Source organism: Epinephelus lanceolatus, chromosome 1 (assembly GCF_041903045.1).
Source record: "Epinephelus lanceolatus isolate andai-2023 chromosome 1, ASM4190304v1, whole genome shotgun sequence".
NCBI lineage: Eukaryota > Metazoa > Chordata > Actinopteri > Perciformes > Serranidae > Epinephelus > Epinephelus lanceolatus.
The window spans coordinates 25,344,225-25,363,805 of record NC_135734.1 but is presented as its reverse complement, the minus strand read 5'-3'; the positions used below and the strand labels follow the sequence as shown (position 1 = coordinate 25,363,805).

General features: G+C 39.2%; 1 protein-coding gene across 1 annotated transcript in view; it reads left to right on the top strand.

Annotated features, from left to right (window-relative positions):
- The window catches only part of LOC117257011 (guanine nucleotide-binding protein G(i) subunit alpha-2), a 74,710-nt gene extending 63,650 nt beyond the window's left edge, over positions 1-11,060 (top strand). Inside the window, exons 4-9 of the mRNA XM_033626806.2 lie at positions 400-560; positions 5,412-5,540; positions 7,662-7,791; positions 7,971-8,124; positions 9,795-10,009; positions 10,118-11,060. Coding sequence (XP_033482697.1) covers positions 400-560; positions 5,412-5,540; positions 7,662-7,791; positions 7,971-8,124; positions 9,795-9,985 — 765 coding nt within the window. The 3' untranslated portion in view covers positions 9,986-10,009; positions 10,118-11,060. The remainder of the gene's footprint in view (positions 1-399; positions 561-5,411; positions 5,541-7,661; positions 7,792-7,970; positions 8,125-9,794; positions 10,010-10,117) is intronic.
- The last annotated feature ends 8,521 nt before the right edge of the window (positions 11,061-19,581 follow it).

The window sequence follows — 19,581 nt, the reverse complement described above, 5'->3', positions numbered from 1 at the left end:
CAGGCAAGTTAATGCAGAAAATGACCAGTTCATTGAATCTGTGCTTTCTTTTTGTTTTGTTGCCCTTGTTACTGGTGGTTTCATTCCATTAAAGCCTCTGTCACAGTTAACAATAAAGCTCAATGATGAGAACAGTTCTGCAGTAATCAGTCTTTTAACTGCAGCTCTTAACTCTCAGTATTGTACACTTCTTAGTAAAAGAATGATTGATGTCCACCATTACTGAGCCTCACAAGAGATAAGTAGAATACTCGCCATGTGAAAAGAAAGTCTTAAATATACCTCTGCAGTGTCAACCTTATCAACTTTGTCCACTGAGGAAGAATAATGAGTTAATACACTTTATATCTTTTTAGAGACCTACTCTATCTAATGGTGTGTGTGTGTGTGTCTTTTCAGGACGATGCCCGCCAACTGTTTGCCCTGTCAGCAGCAGCAGAGGAGCAGGGCATCCTGCCAGAAGACCTGTCCAACGTAATCCAACGACTGTGGGCCGATGGCGGCGTCCAGAGCTGCTTCACACGGGCCCGAGAGTACCAGCTCAATGACTCAGCAGCCTAGTGAGTGCCTTAATAACATCAAACAACATCAAGGCTATTATACGGCTCACTGTGTTTCAAAATAAAAATGTGCTTTATTATGCACAGACAACCTTGGCGACCAGACTTTCAACAGACGTTTGCTGATAATCTCACATCAGAAATAAATAATGATATATTGATAGAAGTAGGGATAAGGCTGTAAATATCAGTACATAGCCCGTACACCGTTAATCTGCACACACTGCGACGCCACACAGCTGGTTCAGTATCTGCAAAATTTCCCTTTATGTTCATTGTCTTCTGTGGCGATCAGCAGTGATGTGGTGGTTCACTTTTACACTGTGATCTGTAGCCTATAGTTCAGCTTTAGCTTCTAACTATCTTTTTAACCTGTTGTTGCTGCTGAGTCAGTTGACATCCTGGATATATCCTTCAAACACAGACTGTAGACCCCTCTGTCTGCTTCTCTCTGGAATCACTGTTTCATTTCTCCAAAAATATGATAATATTTCCTCAGGGAGTGCATTTAGTTACAGTTTTGGCTCCATGCTTACTGCGACAGCTTGTCAGACCATCACAAAGGGGCGGGGCTTAGCGAAAGGTCAACTGCATTTTTATTTCTGTTGTCATTTTTAGTCATAACCATAACATTTAAAGATAAACAGTTAAACACGGAGGTCAGACCTAATTGACATTGCTTATTTTGTATACTGTTTTGTTTTGCTAGTGTGTTTGATGTACCAAATCTATGAAATGTGCTGTTGTGGACGGGGCCGCAGCAAAATGTAGCCTATTTTAGCCGCCTAAGAAGACCCATCTAAAAAAATCTGTTTAAGTGTACACTATATTAAAAACATTTTCTCTGCTTTACCTTACACACTAACTAATCAAGGCAGCAGCAGACAAAATTCAATATAGCATACACTTAAAACTGGTAGTGATTATTTTTAGGTAGGTCCTTTTTTAGGTGGCTAAAAACTAACAAATTCAGGCAGCGTTTGCTCAGTGCCGATTCATTTTATGTACGTGACGTGTGGGCTTTTCTACCTGGAAATTATTGTTAACAAACATTGTGATTCAGTCTGTTACAGCTGATTTTAATATAGAACTTTATTGTTTCTTGAGTAATTTGGTTGCTCCTGTGATAAGGTTTTTTTAATACAGTTTGAGGGGCGGAGCAGTGTGAGGAGTTTCTGCAATACATTTCATGTCCTCCACCCTGCATTTAGGATTATCTTTAATATACCTACATCTTCCTCTAAAGTTGGCCATGCTGCCGAATATCCTATATTTGTCACTTTTCATTCCCCTTTTCTCTCTATCTGTTACACCGGCACCATTCACTGTTTTAGTAATTGAAAAGTTTTCTCTGCTGGATTCAGTTTTATCAGCATCACAGCAGTGGCAGTGGAGAAAGCCCTGATAGAGAGCAGCTGCTGTTATTAACAATGAAGGCATTAATGCTTTGTTTAACCAGTTGCTTTCACTTTCAAGACCAGTCACGTCGCTAATCTGCAGCGACACAGCAACCGCAGCCTCTCGCCGCAGGTCTTAATTACCTTAATGACCCTCATTGCTGAGCCGCATTGTTATACTGTACCAGTGTAATAACAGGGAGAGCATTAGGTAATTGTGAGAGGCTGCTGGTGAGAGGTGAGAGGTGGTTATCGCTCTGACCCCTCTGGGATGCACTGCTGCTCTGAAATGGAAATCCAGTGAAAACGCCGAGCCATAGTCTCGTTCACTGCCAGCTGGCTGCAAGCTGCAGCAGGAATTAACTGCACTGATTTCTGTTTAATACACAAGGCCTTTGATAATACTATGACACCTCCAGAATGTGCTGTAGACTGTCAGGGGAGTGTTAAGTCTTTCAACAATGATTACTTTGCAGTCACGGCTGTATTCAACTTCCAGGGGGAGTGATATTGTTCTCTGTTTGTGCTGGCCAGTATAATCATAACTGCTCCATCTCTGCTTCGCTGCTCTTGTTAAAGCCGAGGGGACCTGGAAGCATACCGCTAAACAGGGCCTCACATTTAGTAGCTGGGAGAGTGGACAATGTTTCATCATGGCTTTGTAGAGCGCTGAGAGAGGCGGTTGCTATAAGAGAGGACTAAATGAGTCTGGCACCAGACCATAATCCATGTCTGAGCACCTGCTGAGAGCCAGAGAAAGGAAGGGGAAGATAAAGAGGGAGAGAGATGGCACAGCTCACGTTAACAGAGATCTTGCTCTTCTTCTCTCTCACAGCTTTAACAGAGGGGGACATGTACTATACACTCTCAGAATAATGGATCCAGCTGCCATTATTTCAGGAAACAACATTTTCACACATCTGAATGTGTAAAAATGAAATGGTCTCCTCACACTGTAATCGCTCGGTGTGCAACAATAGAAAGTCTGTTATGGTTCCACATTAGGTCTCTGATAATAGTTTACTCCTGTGACAATAAATAAACATGGGGAAGTTATGGCTGGACCATATGGCTTATAAACAGTGTCGCCATATTTGAGGCAATATCACAATACATGATATTTATCTCAATATTTCTAAATCTTCTAACTACCATGAATGACTATAATACTGAACTACTTAATAAACTACTGCTACAGTAAAAAAAAAAAAAGTAAAATAATGTTATTAGAAATTGTCAAAGAACTGTTAAAAAAAGGTATATAAGTACTGTTATAAAAAAAAGTTGAATAACGCATTGTTATTATAAAGTAAAATAAAGTACTGCTATAATTAAGTACAATGAAGTACTATAATAATATAATTAAAGTGAGGTCAAAAAAGTTAAAGTACTGTTATAATAAACATTAAAGTACTGTTTTGATAAGATGAAAGAACTGTCATCGTAAGTTTAAAAAGTACTGTTATAATAAAGTAAAATAAAGTACTGTAATATTAAATTAATAAAAGTTAATTTTTTTAAATAAAATGGCATGACAATTTATACTATGTTCACGATATAGTTATTTTATATACCCCAAGTGAAGCCGGTGATAGATATATTACCCACCCCTAGAGGAAGTGGTTTTAAAATCTCTTGTAAAACCTTATAAAACAACCATTATTTTACCATTGACGATTCTCTGTCACAATACAGCTGAGTACCTTTTCTTATTAGAGTGTAAGCCGACCAAATTCAATTAGTCTTCAGGGCTTATAAACCCACTGGCCAAATGAAGCAGTGATACAATATCTGATGTGTGGACTACAAAAGCAGCCTAAACCTGTCTCTGTGGGGAGCGGGATTATGATTAAACTGTCAAACACGTGGCATCAAGTAGTGGTGCGGAGGCTCTAGTATCTACACCTGGGCTGCGGCTCGTATGAGATTACATCCAGCACCAGTACTTTGTTACACAACACTTTTTTTATGTTTATTGTGCTGAAAGAATGACAGAAAAATGCTTTTCCTTCTTTTGAATCTCTCCCATGGTAACATTATATGTGTAAAAGTTGACTGTGAGTTTTTATTTAGCGCTTTGATCAGGCTGGAGGCATGCTGGCCTGGAGAGTGAGTTTGCTTTATTTGGCTAACAGTAAAACAAAATAGGAGGAGGAAGGAAGGATAACTATATCTGAAGAAGAATAGACAGCAACATGGGAGTTTCACTGGAAATGTACAAGTTTGATTAGGTCTTTCACTACACCCTCACAGAAACCCCACCATGTCTTTTGGGACTGCCTTGTCATTAAAGACTACTGGAGAGGGAGACACAAAGCTCTACAAGATATTTTCAAATGTTCGGTACCACTAGAGAGGAAGTTTTTAATTTTTGGGTGTATACCTCAAGATAAATGGTTGATGAAAAGACTTCTGGTAGCCGGAAAATAGACTCTTACCAGGAAATGGTTATAACAGGAGAGCCCAACCCTAAAGGTATGGACGGACGTTACAATGGACATTGACAAAATGGAGAACATAACAGCATTTGAAAAAGTGGAATATTGGAAGATTGACGGTAATATTGGAGCACTGAATTGGATGCAGGGATGTAAGAAAATATGAGTATCACAATATTATGCTTTGCTTTGTAACGATTCTCAAAAACACTGAATTGATTTTTCAATTAATTCTTTAAAAATATATTGATAACACTGTCTTTTTACATTTTTTGATTTTCTTAATTTGATTATATAAAAAAATCACGCAAGCACCCAATTTTTTTTACTGATATAGGTGAAGGCTTAAAGTTGTGCATAAGTAAGGGTGTTGCCGCTTTGAGCGACAGACTGTATGTGTGGTGCCATCACAGTCTGAGTCAGATCCGCTCCTCGCTCCTCCACAACTCCATCCTCTCCAAATTTGGTGAATTCTGGCTCCAAAAATCCAAGATGGTGACAGCCACACTAGCAAAAAATTTGTGCCCACAAACCAATGGCTGACGTCACGGTGGCTACGTCCATTATTTTTATACAGTCTATGATTACAGCACACACAGAAGTCACATGCCTACCTTCTCTGCTCAGGACACCATTACTCCACTGTATCTTTACATAGCAAATAGTTGTTTGCTGCTATGTTGATGTTCTGAATGTATGCAGCTCCTGTAAAACTGTTTGTTAGTGAGGTTGCTGTGTAAATGGAGTTATCAGAGGTAAAGCAGGAGCCTTGTGTTCTATGACAGCACATCAACTCTTGTAATACGGCTGTAAATTTGAACCTGACTGTGCCGAGTCGACACAGTGCTGTTAGATGGCCGGCGTGAGGAACTTCTGTCCTTCTCATGTCTTCGCGAAGGAGCAGATGAGACCTGAAACAACCCTCACACCTTACCTTAACACCTTAAGACCCGTCCTCTCTGTGAGGTCACAGGAACATGCTTTTAATTTGTATTGTTTGTGTGTGTTCCCAACAGCTACTTAAACGACCTGGAGAGGATAGGCAAGCCAGATTACATCCCCACACAGCAAGACGTGCTGCGGACCCGAGTGAAGACCACCGGCATCGTGGAGACGCATTTCACCTTCAAGGACCTGCACTTCAAGTAAGATCCCCCCCGTTCACAGCTCTCTAACTCAGCTACACATTTTGTGAAACACTGTTAAAAGTGTTGGAGATGCAAATCAGGTTATATTGTGCAGCTCAGCATTTCATTTCATCTTCAAAAGGCCATATCCGACTAATTTACTCAACAACCGCCTCAGCTAATAAACTTCCATGAAACAGAAAGAAGCAGCGGTGCTGTCTCACACAGCAAAGGACACACTGTAGATTTAATGGCTGTTTTTTTTAGGTCATTATCTAGTAACTAAACTTATCAGAGAGGGTGAGATGCCTTTAGGATTCGGCCTCAGCAGGTGACAGCAATTATTTTATAAGGCTCATGCTCACCACCTGACATGTATCAACACATTTTAGTTGGAATAGCTCTGACGGGTGCCTGAAATATTTTTCATGTGTGGATTTTGGCAATAAAAAAAGCCATAAAAGCCAAATTAAATCTCAATGCATAACTGTGTTATTTGGAGATAATAACAGCAGACTTTGAACTTTATGAGAAAGCGAGCGAAAAAGCATAAATTATGAAAAAAGATGAACTGTTGTTACAGAGTGTTTCACCGTGTTCTGACAGTAATGACCATCGGATTTTGCCGACTGAGGGAAATGAATGTGTATGTGCTCGTGAGTCATGCATTTATGTTTGTACAAAGAGTTTTCTGTTTGTTTGTCACTGCACAATGAGTTCCCTCTTCGGAAAGTCAACAGCATGCAGAAAAGAAAACATTTGTTTTCCAATTTGTGGAGTTGCTGTCTCATTGCCTTTAACCCAAACAGCTTGTCCCACTCAGTACTGTTACAGTGGGAAGTCTATACATATTTCCCACACGGAGAGATAGAGCCATCACTTAACTACAAACACACAAATCAGTGAAAACACATAAACAGATTTCCTTTTTGTAGTCCCACACAAACAATATGCATATGTGTGGGATTTTTCTGTGTAACTGAGTGTTTATCACAGCAGGATCACACACATTAGTAATGGCAAAATGTACTACGAAGTACAAACTCATCATAACCCCTTCTGGTTTGTTGCTTTAAATGCCATGCTTCTCAGAAGTTATCTCATTTTACAATGTAAATGTTTTGTCATTTTGTTTATGTGATCTGACAATACATTGCCCTCTGTTCATATGAGATAATAAAAAATCTGAAGGCAGCCTTCAAACCACAGACACACATGGTGTACTTTATATCTGATGGAGACATTAGTCACCACTCAGGCTCTGGAAACAACAGAGGAAATTGTTTGTGAAATATCAAAGATCAGAAAACGTTTTCAGTCAGTCTTCACTTGAGCTGCTTTATCAAGGCAGTGGAAATGAAAAGGTGTGTGTCCGTGTGCTAGTTAAGTCTCATCTTTATGTCTTGATTTATTATATTTCTCTTTGGATGACATAAACCAAATCCAGCGAGCACATGTTTACCTCCAGCACCTCTACAGTGCTGCACTGCAGAGATACATTCAGCCTATGTAAGCAGGAGATGAGAGCACTGTTGAGGTAAACAGTCTAAAGTGTGTCACTGTTATAATGAGCTCTGCTTACTCAGCATAAAGCCGGCCGTCTGTGGAAGTCAAAGTTCTGCTTTAATGAACCAAATTCTGCAAAGTGAGAACTCCTTAGCAGAAGATTAGGTGTGTCACTCTACCTTTAGCTGCCAGCTGAAAGCTTCCTGTCAATGTTGCATGGAGACAGTCTTCAGAGTGGCACCATCCAGACAAGCACCTCCCCTCGTCTACCTACTGTAGGTGCCCTCCGTCTTCATGAATAAGTCATGTAGGATCTTAGTGAAACCCTGCCGCTGCTGCCATGCCTCAACCTGCCTTAAGGTCGCCTGTTACCACAGCAACTGCGCTGAAACCAAAATGCCAACAAATGCCAGGAAAAATGACGAGGCCTGTGCAGCGAAACACCCTGCCCCGAAGAGAGGAAGAGGCAGACATGTATTCACAGTGTACCGAGGAAGGAGAGCGCACACACATTTCCAGAGGGAGACCTTGAAGCTGCTGTCTGTCAGCATGAGGAGTATAGTTTCTCCCGCGCTAAGTCCCATCTGCTCCCCCATTAAAAATGGCATGTTTATTCTGTGTGTGTCTACGCAGGATGTTTGATGTCGGAGGCCAGCGGTCAGAAAGGAAGAAGTGGATCCACTGCTTCGAGGGAGTCACGGCTATCATCTTCTGCGTAGCCATGAGCGCTTACGACCTGGTCCTGGCCGAGGACGAGGAGATGGTGAGTGAAGCTTAAAGGGAAAAAAAAGTGGTGCATGTATTTCACAGTAAAGCCCATTCCCAGGATAATTTAAATGGGGAGTAGAGGTTGAGTTTTCCGTGAACTCATTTCCTTTATGTGCCCTAGTTGTGCTCTCTAATAATCTCTTTATCTCCACATTTTGTGCCCGTCCCACCTAGAACCGGATGCACGAGAGCATGAAGCTGTTTGACTCTATCTGCAACAACAAGTGGTTCACAGAGACATCCATCATCCTGTTCCTCAACAAGAAGGACCTGTTTGAGGAGAAGATCGCCCACAGCCCTCTGACCATCTGCTTCCCTGAGTACACCGGTACAGTCTCAGTACAATCACAGGACAGGGCCGAGTCACTGACAAAGCTTCAGTTTCTGTTTCATTTTTACAACTGCTTGATTGATAACAACACAAACATCAGTTTCGAATTTAATCTTCAGATATTTCTTTGATGTGATATGTCCACTGTCCAGTTAAATTTTACTTCTTTGCCCCTGTAACAGAATCACAAAACAAGGTTTGTGCCTCTTTTACATTAAAATCACACAGAGAGGCATCCGTTTCTCTGAACAATTATTACCCAACAGTCTTTGAAAAACCCTGAAGGTTCTTCAACAACACGTATTGCTGTTGCTCTGTAAGTTTTTCCAAAATCCTTCAAGACTCTTTAATCATCTGGATCAAAACATCTTCTGTTTGCTGCACGATAAAAACTATCCTCAACCCATTTCTTTATTTGCAACAATATTCACTAATCCAGGTTGTCAGAAATGACCATAACTCTGTTTTGTACGACACAAGAAAAATTACAAAATGTTCATTTGTATGAAAATGTAAAATAATTTCTCTCTTCTCACTGATTGTGCTGTACTGACCCAGTCCTCTTCTGTTTTATGCCAATTAAAAAACTTAAAATTTAAAGTGTTAAAACTAAAAAGACAGAAAATGTGAAACAATAGAAACTGAGGTAAATATAGACAAATTTATCTGATGGTAAATTATAAACATTTTGGTTCAGATTGTATTCTTATTTTTGTAATTGAACCTTTATTTAACCAGGAAGTTCCACTGAGATCAGAAACAGAGACCTGGCCAAGGTAGCAGCCAATCAAACCCATTTAAAATGCAACAAATACAAAATATGATACAAAAATCCACAATAAAACAACAACTATTCAAACATAGTGGCCTCTCAAGAAACATGTCTGTCACCACATTCTCTGTGATGCCTTTAAATTCATCATTCAATTGATATAAGATCTAAGGGCAATCTCCATGTCCATTGCGCAGAGTAGGAGATTTTCCTCAGTTTTCCTCAGATCTGTTAAAACCCAGCATACAATAAATAGCAACCACCTGGAGGAGCGTAGCTTTATAAATAAAAATATACCAGTGCTTTTGTCTGCGGGTGGTTAATGACGTCCAACCCACCAAATCATAAAGAATGCAGTGATGAGTATAAATTTAGCAAAGACAAAAGTCATTTTGAGCTCCAATCTTTCTTTTGATGAGAAAACTTGCTGGACCAATTAATAATTTTTCATCCAGATGGTTAAAAGTGTCTTTGAGAATTGTGGAAATTGTGAAAAGGTTTTTTAAAATTTGTATTCATATTCAGGTGTCTCTATAGAACATCATGACTGTGTGTAGCTTCCCAAGCTGCTAATCTGACTGTGAACAATGACTGGCACACACAAGAGAAAGTCCTGGCCCAAATATTTTATCTGCATACCCATCGGCTACAACAGAAGCCGCAGAATATTGGCCTTTGCCCCCAGAGGCTAAATCATCAGCAGAGGGATCGCTGACTGGTTCCAAGATCATTATCTGTGTGACTCAGATGTAATGGTGCTACAAGAGAGGCACAGAGCGAGAGGCTGCGCATAATGAATTCGACACTGTGAAGAAAATGATGCTTTAAAGAACTGCTGACACTATCTGATCCCCGTCAGCAGACTGGCACTCTCATCACACTCTCTGTCCTTCAGGCCCCAACAAGTACGAGGAGGCCCAGGCTTACATCCAGACCAAATTCGAGGACCTGAACAAGAAGAAGGACACCAAGGAAATCTACACCCACTTCACCTGCGCCACCGACACCAAGAACGTGCAGTTCGTGTTTGACGCTGTCACCGATGTCATCATCAAGAACAACCTGAAGGACTGTGGCCTCTTCTAAAAGTTTGTCTGAGAAAGAGTCAAGGTGAGTTGAGAGAAGTGACTCAGGAGATGATGCAGCTCTCTAACAAGTCACGACACGAAGCCTGTTTGAAATGAATGATTGTGTGATCTTTTTTTTTTTTATTTCTAGATTACTTGAAGAGTTCTGATGACCTTAAAGATTGGGGGAATATACACACATCATGAATGACTGCACTGGCCAACCACGATTTCTGCTTTGATCTGCTTTTTATAAAGACACCTAAGAGACTGAAAACCCGACGAGCCTCGCAGAATTTCAACGAATGCTGATCTAGCCGCTCGTGTCGTTAACTCTTTGGGCTATGACCACAAAAATCAACATTTATTATTGTATTTTTTTTTTGTTCTTTTTTTCTTCTTCTTTATTTTCAATTACTAGCGGAGGCAAAGGAAAACTTTTTTATATAAATGCATTCATTTTACTTTTAGAAAATTCTGATGTGCAAATTATTAAACTTTTAATCACATGAAGCTTATTTTTTAAGAGATGAAGCACAGGCATGGACATAAAATATGATTGATAAAAGGAAAGTGCTTTTTTTATAATGTTTACATAAGTTCATCATTCATAGCCAAACCGTATATTGTTCTGCATGACTCAACATGGCAAATATTAGCTCTGTAATCTGCACAAATTATCTAACATTCCTACAAAAAAAATGAAAAGAAAAAATGTTAAAACGCTGAAAAAGAAAAAAAAAAAAGCTTCACGTGCAGGGGGGAAATTACGGCAAAATTCTAACTGATATTTAAAGTATGTGTGTACCTAACATTCTCTCACTTTTTATAGTACCATTTCCATGTTTGTCGCAGTATGTTTGTGCCTTGACTTCTGTTTACAACCAATTCCTAGATATGCTTTCAGTACTGTTTGACCTACTGTGCGCCTATATTTTTCTTGCATTTTCTGCCTAGCACCTATGAATATATAGTGATTATTAATGAGAGACGAAAATCTAATTCAGAAAAAAAAGGTTAGTGTCTTTTGGTAAATATTAAAATGCTTTAAAGTCCTATATGATTTAATTTAAATAAAAGTAGAGATCACCTGACTCCTGCACGTTGTTCATCTTCTTTGTGTTACTTGTATGGAGGGTTTTTGTTTTTTTTTTTTTTGTGGTGGGACCTTACATGTGTTTTTACTGTTGTTACACAAGAGGATCAGATTACAAATACAAATACAATGAAAGTGCCCGGGCTTTTAATATAATCATTACTCTGCACAAAAGCGAGACTGTGTAACCTTGCTGAACAGCAGCCAATGTGGCCGCGAATGGCAAATAAGGGACAGTGGTACATGCCAAAATGTAGTGGAATAGAAGCACTATTATGAAACAGTCAGAAAGTCAGTGACATTAATTACAAAGTGATTTCTATTGAATGTAAGCTAACATTAGCCACTGTAAGATCCAGGTCACATCAGGCCAAGTAAGGCTTAAACATTAAAAAACCCCAGTTTAGGAAACTGAGCATGGGTGTTTTAATTTTTCAAGAGGAAGAACGTGTTATTTTGTCTTTCAGAAGTTATATTATCTCGCTTTAAGCACTCATTTTTGATCATTCTGGCCTTTTTAAAGAATGTGTCCATTCATAGTTTGTATAATAATTCAGTTTTATGCTAAGAACACACACTCAAGTTGACCGAACCACAACCTGGAGACATGTCTTTCAACAGGCTGACGGCACCACCTACTGGACACATGAAATACATGCATCAGTTATTTTTGGGATGGATGAATCCCAAATTGTGAGATTCTTGGTTTACAGCAGCAGGTTTTCCAGCCATCGCACCGGAACAGTAAGTACACAAGACAAATGCTTATCAGGAGAAAAATAAACACAATAAATAAAATATCAGAGTACAGAGTACATTAAACTTAGCATGATACAATAAAGGATGCGTGTCTATAGAATATGTGTAGAATAAACTATAAAGAACATACTGGAATACACTTTAAATTATTGTTGAATGAATGAACTTAATTTATATAAAATGCACAAAGTGCTTTACAATTCAGCAGCAGAGACAAACAGCAAAAAATAAAACCATGCAATTACACAACACTCATTCAAGCAGAAAAGAGAAGAATTAAAACATTTATCAATCAATAATAAATCAAGTAATACACATATTGACAGTATTAAAACAGATAGATGCTAGTTATAGGCTGTGTTAAAAAGATGTGTTTTGAGTCATCGTTTAAAACCGTCCACTGAGCCAGCAAGTCCAATATCTAAAGGCAGGGTGTTATATATTTTTGGAGCGTGGCAGCTAAAAGAAGCATCACCAAAGGTTTTTGTAGTGACATTAGGGACAGATAAAAGGGCAGCTGCAGCTGTTGCGCTTGAGATCGTTCTTGGTCTCATGAACACCTTTTGAAGGTCTCCGTTTCATCTCAGTCTCAACCACATTCATACTTGTCTCAATCTCAGCCAATGAGAATCTGAGATTGTCTGAGACTGTGAGACGGTCAAGACCGTGAATGCAGGGATATCGTTAAATTGCCTGAGCACAAAGGAGCATTAAATAAAGATGGTTAAGTTGATTTCATCTCCTTGGTGTTTGTTATTGTCATAGAAAACACAGGAAAATTCCCACACATTAAATTCTCTGATGCCTTTTAATTATTTCATCAAGACATTTCTCATGTTACACCTATACATACACACATATATATATACTGTATATGGCCATAGATAAGAGGATAGATAAAGAGGAATCTTCATATTTTCTGTGGGTGTTTTTATGGGATGTAGATCTTCCAGATCAGTTTGAGGAGTGCCCAATGTTTGCATGCCCCCATTTTCTCATAAGCGTATCACACAGTTTTGACTGACACTGCTCTGGTCTCGGTCTTGACTTAGTCTCAGTTTAGTCTGTCTTGACTACACTTGATGAATATACTAAACTACTTCAACTAAAATCTAACATACAAACATAGGGTATCACACCCATACATTAGACAAATGTGCAGATTTGTTGTTGTTGTTTTTTTGTTTTTTTTTAAAGCAGTTAGGCAGAGTGGGAGTGTAAAGATGTGCAGATTCACCATGTACACAGTTACTGAAGGAGCAAATCTATAATGCTGAGAGTTCTCTGTTAGACATAGGTGACAGAGTTATTGCTTTGGACAGAAAAGTTTTCCAGTATCTGTCCATTTGTTTCTTTTTTCCTTTCTAGTTTTTTTCTCTAACAAAATCATGCCAATTAAGTATGACTACCTAACGAAAAAATTAACTGAAAACACCCTGTCAGGGCCAGAACTCTACACTGCTAAGAGATCCAGTCACCAACCCATTTCCACATAAAAAGCTCAACATTATGTTTCTCTTTGCCTGCTGATGTCTGTCTCCAAACTGGAGTTTGTTTAACAAAAGATAGTATTAGGTAAGTTTGAGAGATTCGTGTTCAGGCAGGGGTGTAAATAGAGACAGTGCAGGCAGCACGGTGTCACTGGGGCCCGTGATATGGTAGGGCCCATAGAGAGAGTGGGCCCTCCAACAATGTGTTGGGTGAAAAATGAGCCCTTATGAGTGATTGCCACCTTGGAAATATGCCTGTGTTTAAAAAAAAAAAATAGTGCCATTTGCAATATATGTGCTCAAAAAAGGCAAACCCAACTCTGGCATGTTTTTATTTTGTTTGTTTTGTTTTGTAAAAATATTCAGTAGCATCTATAACAATATTTTATGTTTATTCAACATATACTATAAATCGTTATTGGAATTATTAAACTAATTTCTTTTTTGGGTGTTTTAGTAATTTTTGGGGGGTATTTTTTGTCATATACAGACATGCAATGATGATTTTATTTTATAAGTGACTGCCACGTTTAAAATATCATACCATATGCCTCAATATGGTACGATATTTTATGATTACTCTACATATATATCTCAAAAGGAAGTTGGCTGACATGGGAGGGTCGTTGCCTTGATTAGGCTCACCTGGGCTTTCAGGCTATAAAAGCTGCCTCCTCTGTTCTCTTGTCTCTCCCTTCCTTCAGCTGACACCCACTGAGTATCATTGGTTTTGATTTGCACCCTCACCACACACACCCAAGCATGGCTTTCATAACTGACTTTGCTGACCTACACACTCCATTGATTATTTAAGTTAATTTTAGTTTAATAAATTTGGCTTGTTTTAAGTAAATCTTTTGTGTTTACTCCCTTCTTGTCACATTCACTGAGCCAGTTTGTGACAAATGGGGGCTTGTCCGGGATCCGTTAGTAAGGAAATCCCAGTTAAACAAAGCCACAAACAATTGGGTTTGCACTTATCAAACAAACAGTTGATCCAAAACCCCAGAAGTTAAAACAGAAGGGACTACACCAAAACTCTCTACAAGTTAACATGTGTGCCACTCTCCAGCAATACTTTTATTTTGTACAAATTAACCAAACAAGCAAACACCATACTCTTTAGGAGCTAACAACATCCTGGACGAGCCCCCACTTTGTCACAGCCCGGCTCAAGGGAGGGACAAAGAGGACACATGACTTTTAACTTAATATTTATTTACCAAAATGTGAAGTTACCAATGCAATATAAACTATGTAAATCAGTAAGTTCAGTAGTGTGTTGCATGTTGTTTGAGTGTAAAGTGAAGTGTAATGAGCAAAGAAAATAAACACAATAGAGAACAGCCGAAACCAAACAACAACCCATGACTGACTGACTCCAGCAGCTTATATAGCTGAGGAGCAGCAGCACACCTGAAAAGAGTTCATTAGTGATGTGCTCCCTGCTTGTCTCCTTAAAAGGGAAAGGACAGCCCAAGCTGGAAGGTAAGAGGGCTGTCACATATGCAATGATTGCTGGGTAATATCTATGTTGATACGGTCCAGTGTCTGTTTAATCATGTGATGAGACGATATGCGACACTGTAGCTTGCACTGGGTCCCACTGTAACTACCTCACGCCACTGTGTCCACGCCCACCTGCAGGTCACAACATAAAGACAGAAAAAGGACATCTGAAGACAGACAGTGGACAGTGTCTTATAGAAACCAATATTTCTTGTCCTCTTATTAAAGATGAATTTGCTTCATTCAGACAGATGCACGGTCACAATATGCTTTCAGACTGTCTTACATCTGGATTAAGCAGCGTATAAAGAGGGTGAGAGGCTGCTCATGGTGATATCCACATCGCACAGATAAGAGGGCTTATTAACGATGCTCATATCAGCTTAACGACAAGCTCTCAGTGCACCGACAATCCCCTAGACTCATCCTGTCAGCCTCCTCCATATGCCCTGCAGAATAGTAATACCCACGTTGAGACAGATTAAGATCAAGAGACAGTGAAGTAGCACTGCAGAGACATAGGACAGGGATTGTGTGCTTTATATGCATTTACACTGTGTGACAGAGAGGTCGAGGTCTGAGGACGATACGATGTGGAGCAAATACTGACGAGGGGCCGATGAGTGGCTCTTGTGGTTAAGACACACACCATATGACTGGTCTGATTCCAGGCGGGGGCCTTTGTTGTGCGTCATTACCACTCTCTCTCTATCTCTTCTCCGTTTCCTGTCACCTCTCTACTGTCTACCCTCAAATAAAAGCACAAGTTATCAATAAATAAATAAAATAGAAGTGGACACATCATATTGGAGTTGTTGTTGAACACTGCTGCATGCATATAGGTGAGGGTTTGGGAGAGGCTGCTCTGAAACGGTGCACATTATTCATAAGGTTTTAATCACCGGTGCTTTTTCAACCACTTCAATAAAACTTCCTGCTGGTATGCTTCAACTGGAATCTGTCTCCCAGTGAGTCAGTGTGTGAGTCACTGTGAGCAGTCACTGTTATGCTCAATGTTAACAAGACTGAGTTCTGCTCATTTCAACTTCAGCTTGATGTGCAGGCGTTAACATCTATCTACTGCTGACGATGAACAGCAACAATCAATAGTCAGTGACATGGAGGCAATATGATATACACAGTATATATTCTAAATATAACTAAATAAAAAACCCAAGTATATTAACAGAGTTGTGCAGTCTTGTTTTCTCCAGCTCAGGAGATTCTGAGATCAGTTCAGTTTTTTAGAAATTGACAGACTGTCAGACATGATTTACTCTTTGTACTTTTAGTTTGGAGGACTGTGCTGTAATACAGTAGCTGAGGATGGTAGTGGCTCAGTCTGTAGGGAACCGAAGCCGGTTAAAGTCCCCGTCCAGACCAAATATGGAGCATGGACTGATAGCTGGAGAGGTGCCATTTCTTCTCCTGTGTGCTGCTGAGGTGCCCTTAAGCAAGGCACCACATCCCCAACTGCTCAGGGCTCCTGACCATGGGCAGCCCCCTCACTCTGACATCTCTCCATGTAATGCATGTAAAGGTCCTGTTTGTGCATGTGTGTGTGTTTCAGGCCTGTGTATATGACAACAGAGTGAAAAACTGAATTGAATTGAATCCCACTCAGTGATTAATGAAGTATATCTTCTTCTTCCTCTTCTTCTTCTTCTTCTCCTCCTAATACATGTTTAAATCATCAGAGTTTACACAGATTAAATCTTGTCCAAAATGCAGCACTCTGACTGCTCACTGCTTTAGTTTCTCTTCACTGACTCCTGGTAAATTTTAGAATTGATTTTAAGATATTATTGCTAACTCACACCTGAGTATATCTCAGATCTTCTGACACTGTACATGCCCAGTTGCAACCGGAGGTCCTCAGCCTAGATTGTGGAGCAGCTCTGCTAGACTGGGCTGTGGACCAAAGGTGACCGGGTGACCCACACTCTTCAGAACAGCCTCCCCAAGGAGATCAGACTGGAAAACTCCTTATCATATTTTAAATCCCTCTTAAAAACATTATTTTTATGAGTGTGCATTTAAAGGGTTTGTGGCTGGAATCCACTTTTATCTGTGAAGTCACTTCTTAACACCTATCTATATACAAAGGCATTCTCTTAACTGCTATTTTACTGATTATTTTAATTATTTCATTTTGTTATATTTTACTTATTTTACTCTCTCATTTGCTGTTCTTTTTTGCTCGCTGCCCTATAACTTTAAAAAAAAAAAGAAGCTGTTTTTCTACCATTTTTATTTTTGTAAAATTATTATTATTATTATTATTATTATTAGTAGTAGTAGTAGTAGTAGTAGTAGTAGTAGTATTATGTTCAGAAAATAAAGTAGGGAAAAAAATCCCCATTGATTTGATTAAATCTTGTTCTCTAAACCCTTCAGCAGTACTTTCTCTAGAGGGCGCTGCAGTTCTATATCTGAAACACTACCAGTCCCACTGTCTCATCCTAACACCTGGCTTTAAGTCAGTGTAACATTTCAGTTTTTGCACAACCAACAGTTAAAGTAAATGTTCTCTTATGTTCTGCTGTGGTTAATTTGGTAAATCTTTTCAAAGTAAAGGAAACTTTCTGAAAGGTAACTTTATTTGTTGATGTACCAACTCAAGCTATCTTTGAAACAGACAATTTATGTTTAAATGATGCCTTAAAGGAAATTTGTGACGCAATAAGCCATGAGCCATGGCTGCAGTAATATCTGTGAAAATGAATGATTGTCACCCAAAGCCAGAAATGAGAGACTCAGTGACCGACAGAGACAAACAAAGATAGAATCTGGTGCTGTAGAACTACATCCAGACAGTGACTTGCACAGATCTACCTGAAGCTGTGAGGCTGAGCCCAAAAAACAAAATAGTGGTTATCTGAGTGCTCAGCCTTAATGACCATCACCACTGCAATATTAACAACTGTAATGACAAGGAAAAAAAACTGACAACAAAACATCAGCCTGATTATAAACTCAAGCCCCATAAAAAGGGGAATAAAGTATTCATGTGTGACCTTAATGGGCATGGATTGTGTTCAAGTACCGTCTCGTATGATAACTATATCCATTAGGCATTCCTGAAAGCAGACATGCTCAGAAATGGAGGTCGGCCTGCGCAGAAAATTGAAATAATCACAATTCCATTAGCAGCCCAGTGTAATTACTTAATGCATAGTGGAGAGCGTATACAGGCTGCTGGCTTAGAGTGGAGGGCTTTTGAAGGCTCCATCCATAATGGTGTGTGTGAGGGGTTTTTTTTGGAAGCATAATGTTGGTATAAGTGAAAGCCTGTAGCCTGCATATCAGTGTTGGTCTGTGCTGTAGCTCACACTGCATATTGAAGCTGTGTGTGAATATACGTGTCAAGAATAGACAGAGAACTCAATATTGAAAAGTCAAATGAGAGTTTTTCTATACTAAAGTGTTAAATATCCATGTGATATAGCCTATATGTGTTAAGGTCAGGGTTGTGAAGCAGGTTGGGACATGCCACGGGTACCTGTATGCAAATGTGAGACATGCTGTGGAGACAAATCTACACTTGAACAACAGGTCATCAGACCTGGATTCACCACCAACAGTAACAAACAGATGCATTCCTCTAAGCCCATCAGATTTGCATAAACATCCACTAACTGAATAGTGTGAATGGAGGATCGAGTGCCAAACGACTGTCAGGCTGCAGGCTCAATTAGGGGGCAGATGATCACATTTACATTTAGGTAGCTTGTTTACGCTTTGATTCAGTGCTTTACAATAAGGCAAAGCTGCTAAAATGACAAGCAGACAGACAGAATTTGTGACTTTAAAACAGCTGTGTGAAAGAAAAAGAAGCGCTAGGGGATTAAAAACATATATTGTCTTTATTTTGACTTTTTAAATGTGGATATTTGGTGGTTTTCTAAGTATTTTATGATGGAAAATTGATGGTTGAGAAATTGTACCTTTGCAAATTGTCTACAAAATTTACTGTCTTTCTTCTTTCACCACAAAATCCTTGTTTGAAGAAGTAATCGGGATATGTTACCATGGAGATAGATCATAATTAAATCATGGACAGAGACACACAGTTACAATTATTTAAACTTTAAGGCACAAAACCAACTGAAAGAAATGTCAGACATTTATATCTTGACCCTTTAATGATCTTTAATTGGGATCTTTCACCAAATTCAAATTTAAAAAAAAGGAAAAAAACACATATTAAGTAAAAAGAAGTTAAAGTCAAACATTTTCTAATGGACAAAGATTTTCGTAGGGCCAAAAAAAATAAAAAAAAATGTACATGCCTGGTGTGTATTTTAATATATTATGTTTGTTTCACTATTTCTTTATTTTTCTTATATCTAGGCGACTATTTCTAGCATTTTTTTTATTTGTCTTATATCATTGTTTTTCAGACCTGTACAGTGCTGAGTGTTATGTAGGCTATATTAAAATCTAAAAATGGGAATAAACTTTAAATCATAACAAAAAAGTATGACTACAAAACTGTTCCTGATGCTCTCCTGCAGTTACACTGATCTAATCTCCAACATCAAGCTCAGAGTGTCTCCTCTGGTGGTTTAATATCCAATATATTTGGGCTTTTTCTATGCATCTCTTGCAGCAGTGCTTTGGCTGCACACACACACACACACACAAGTCGGTTTGCAAATGAGCTGTGTGAGCTTCCTGCGCTCTGATTGGCTCATTCAGACACGAGGAGCTGTGACTGGCTGCAGAGCGCGGAGCTGTAAAAAGGAGGCGAGCAGGGCG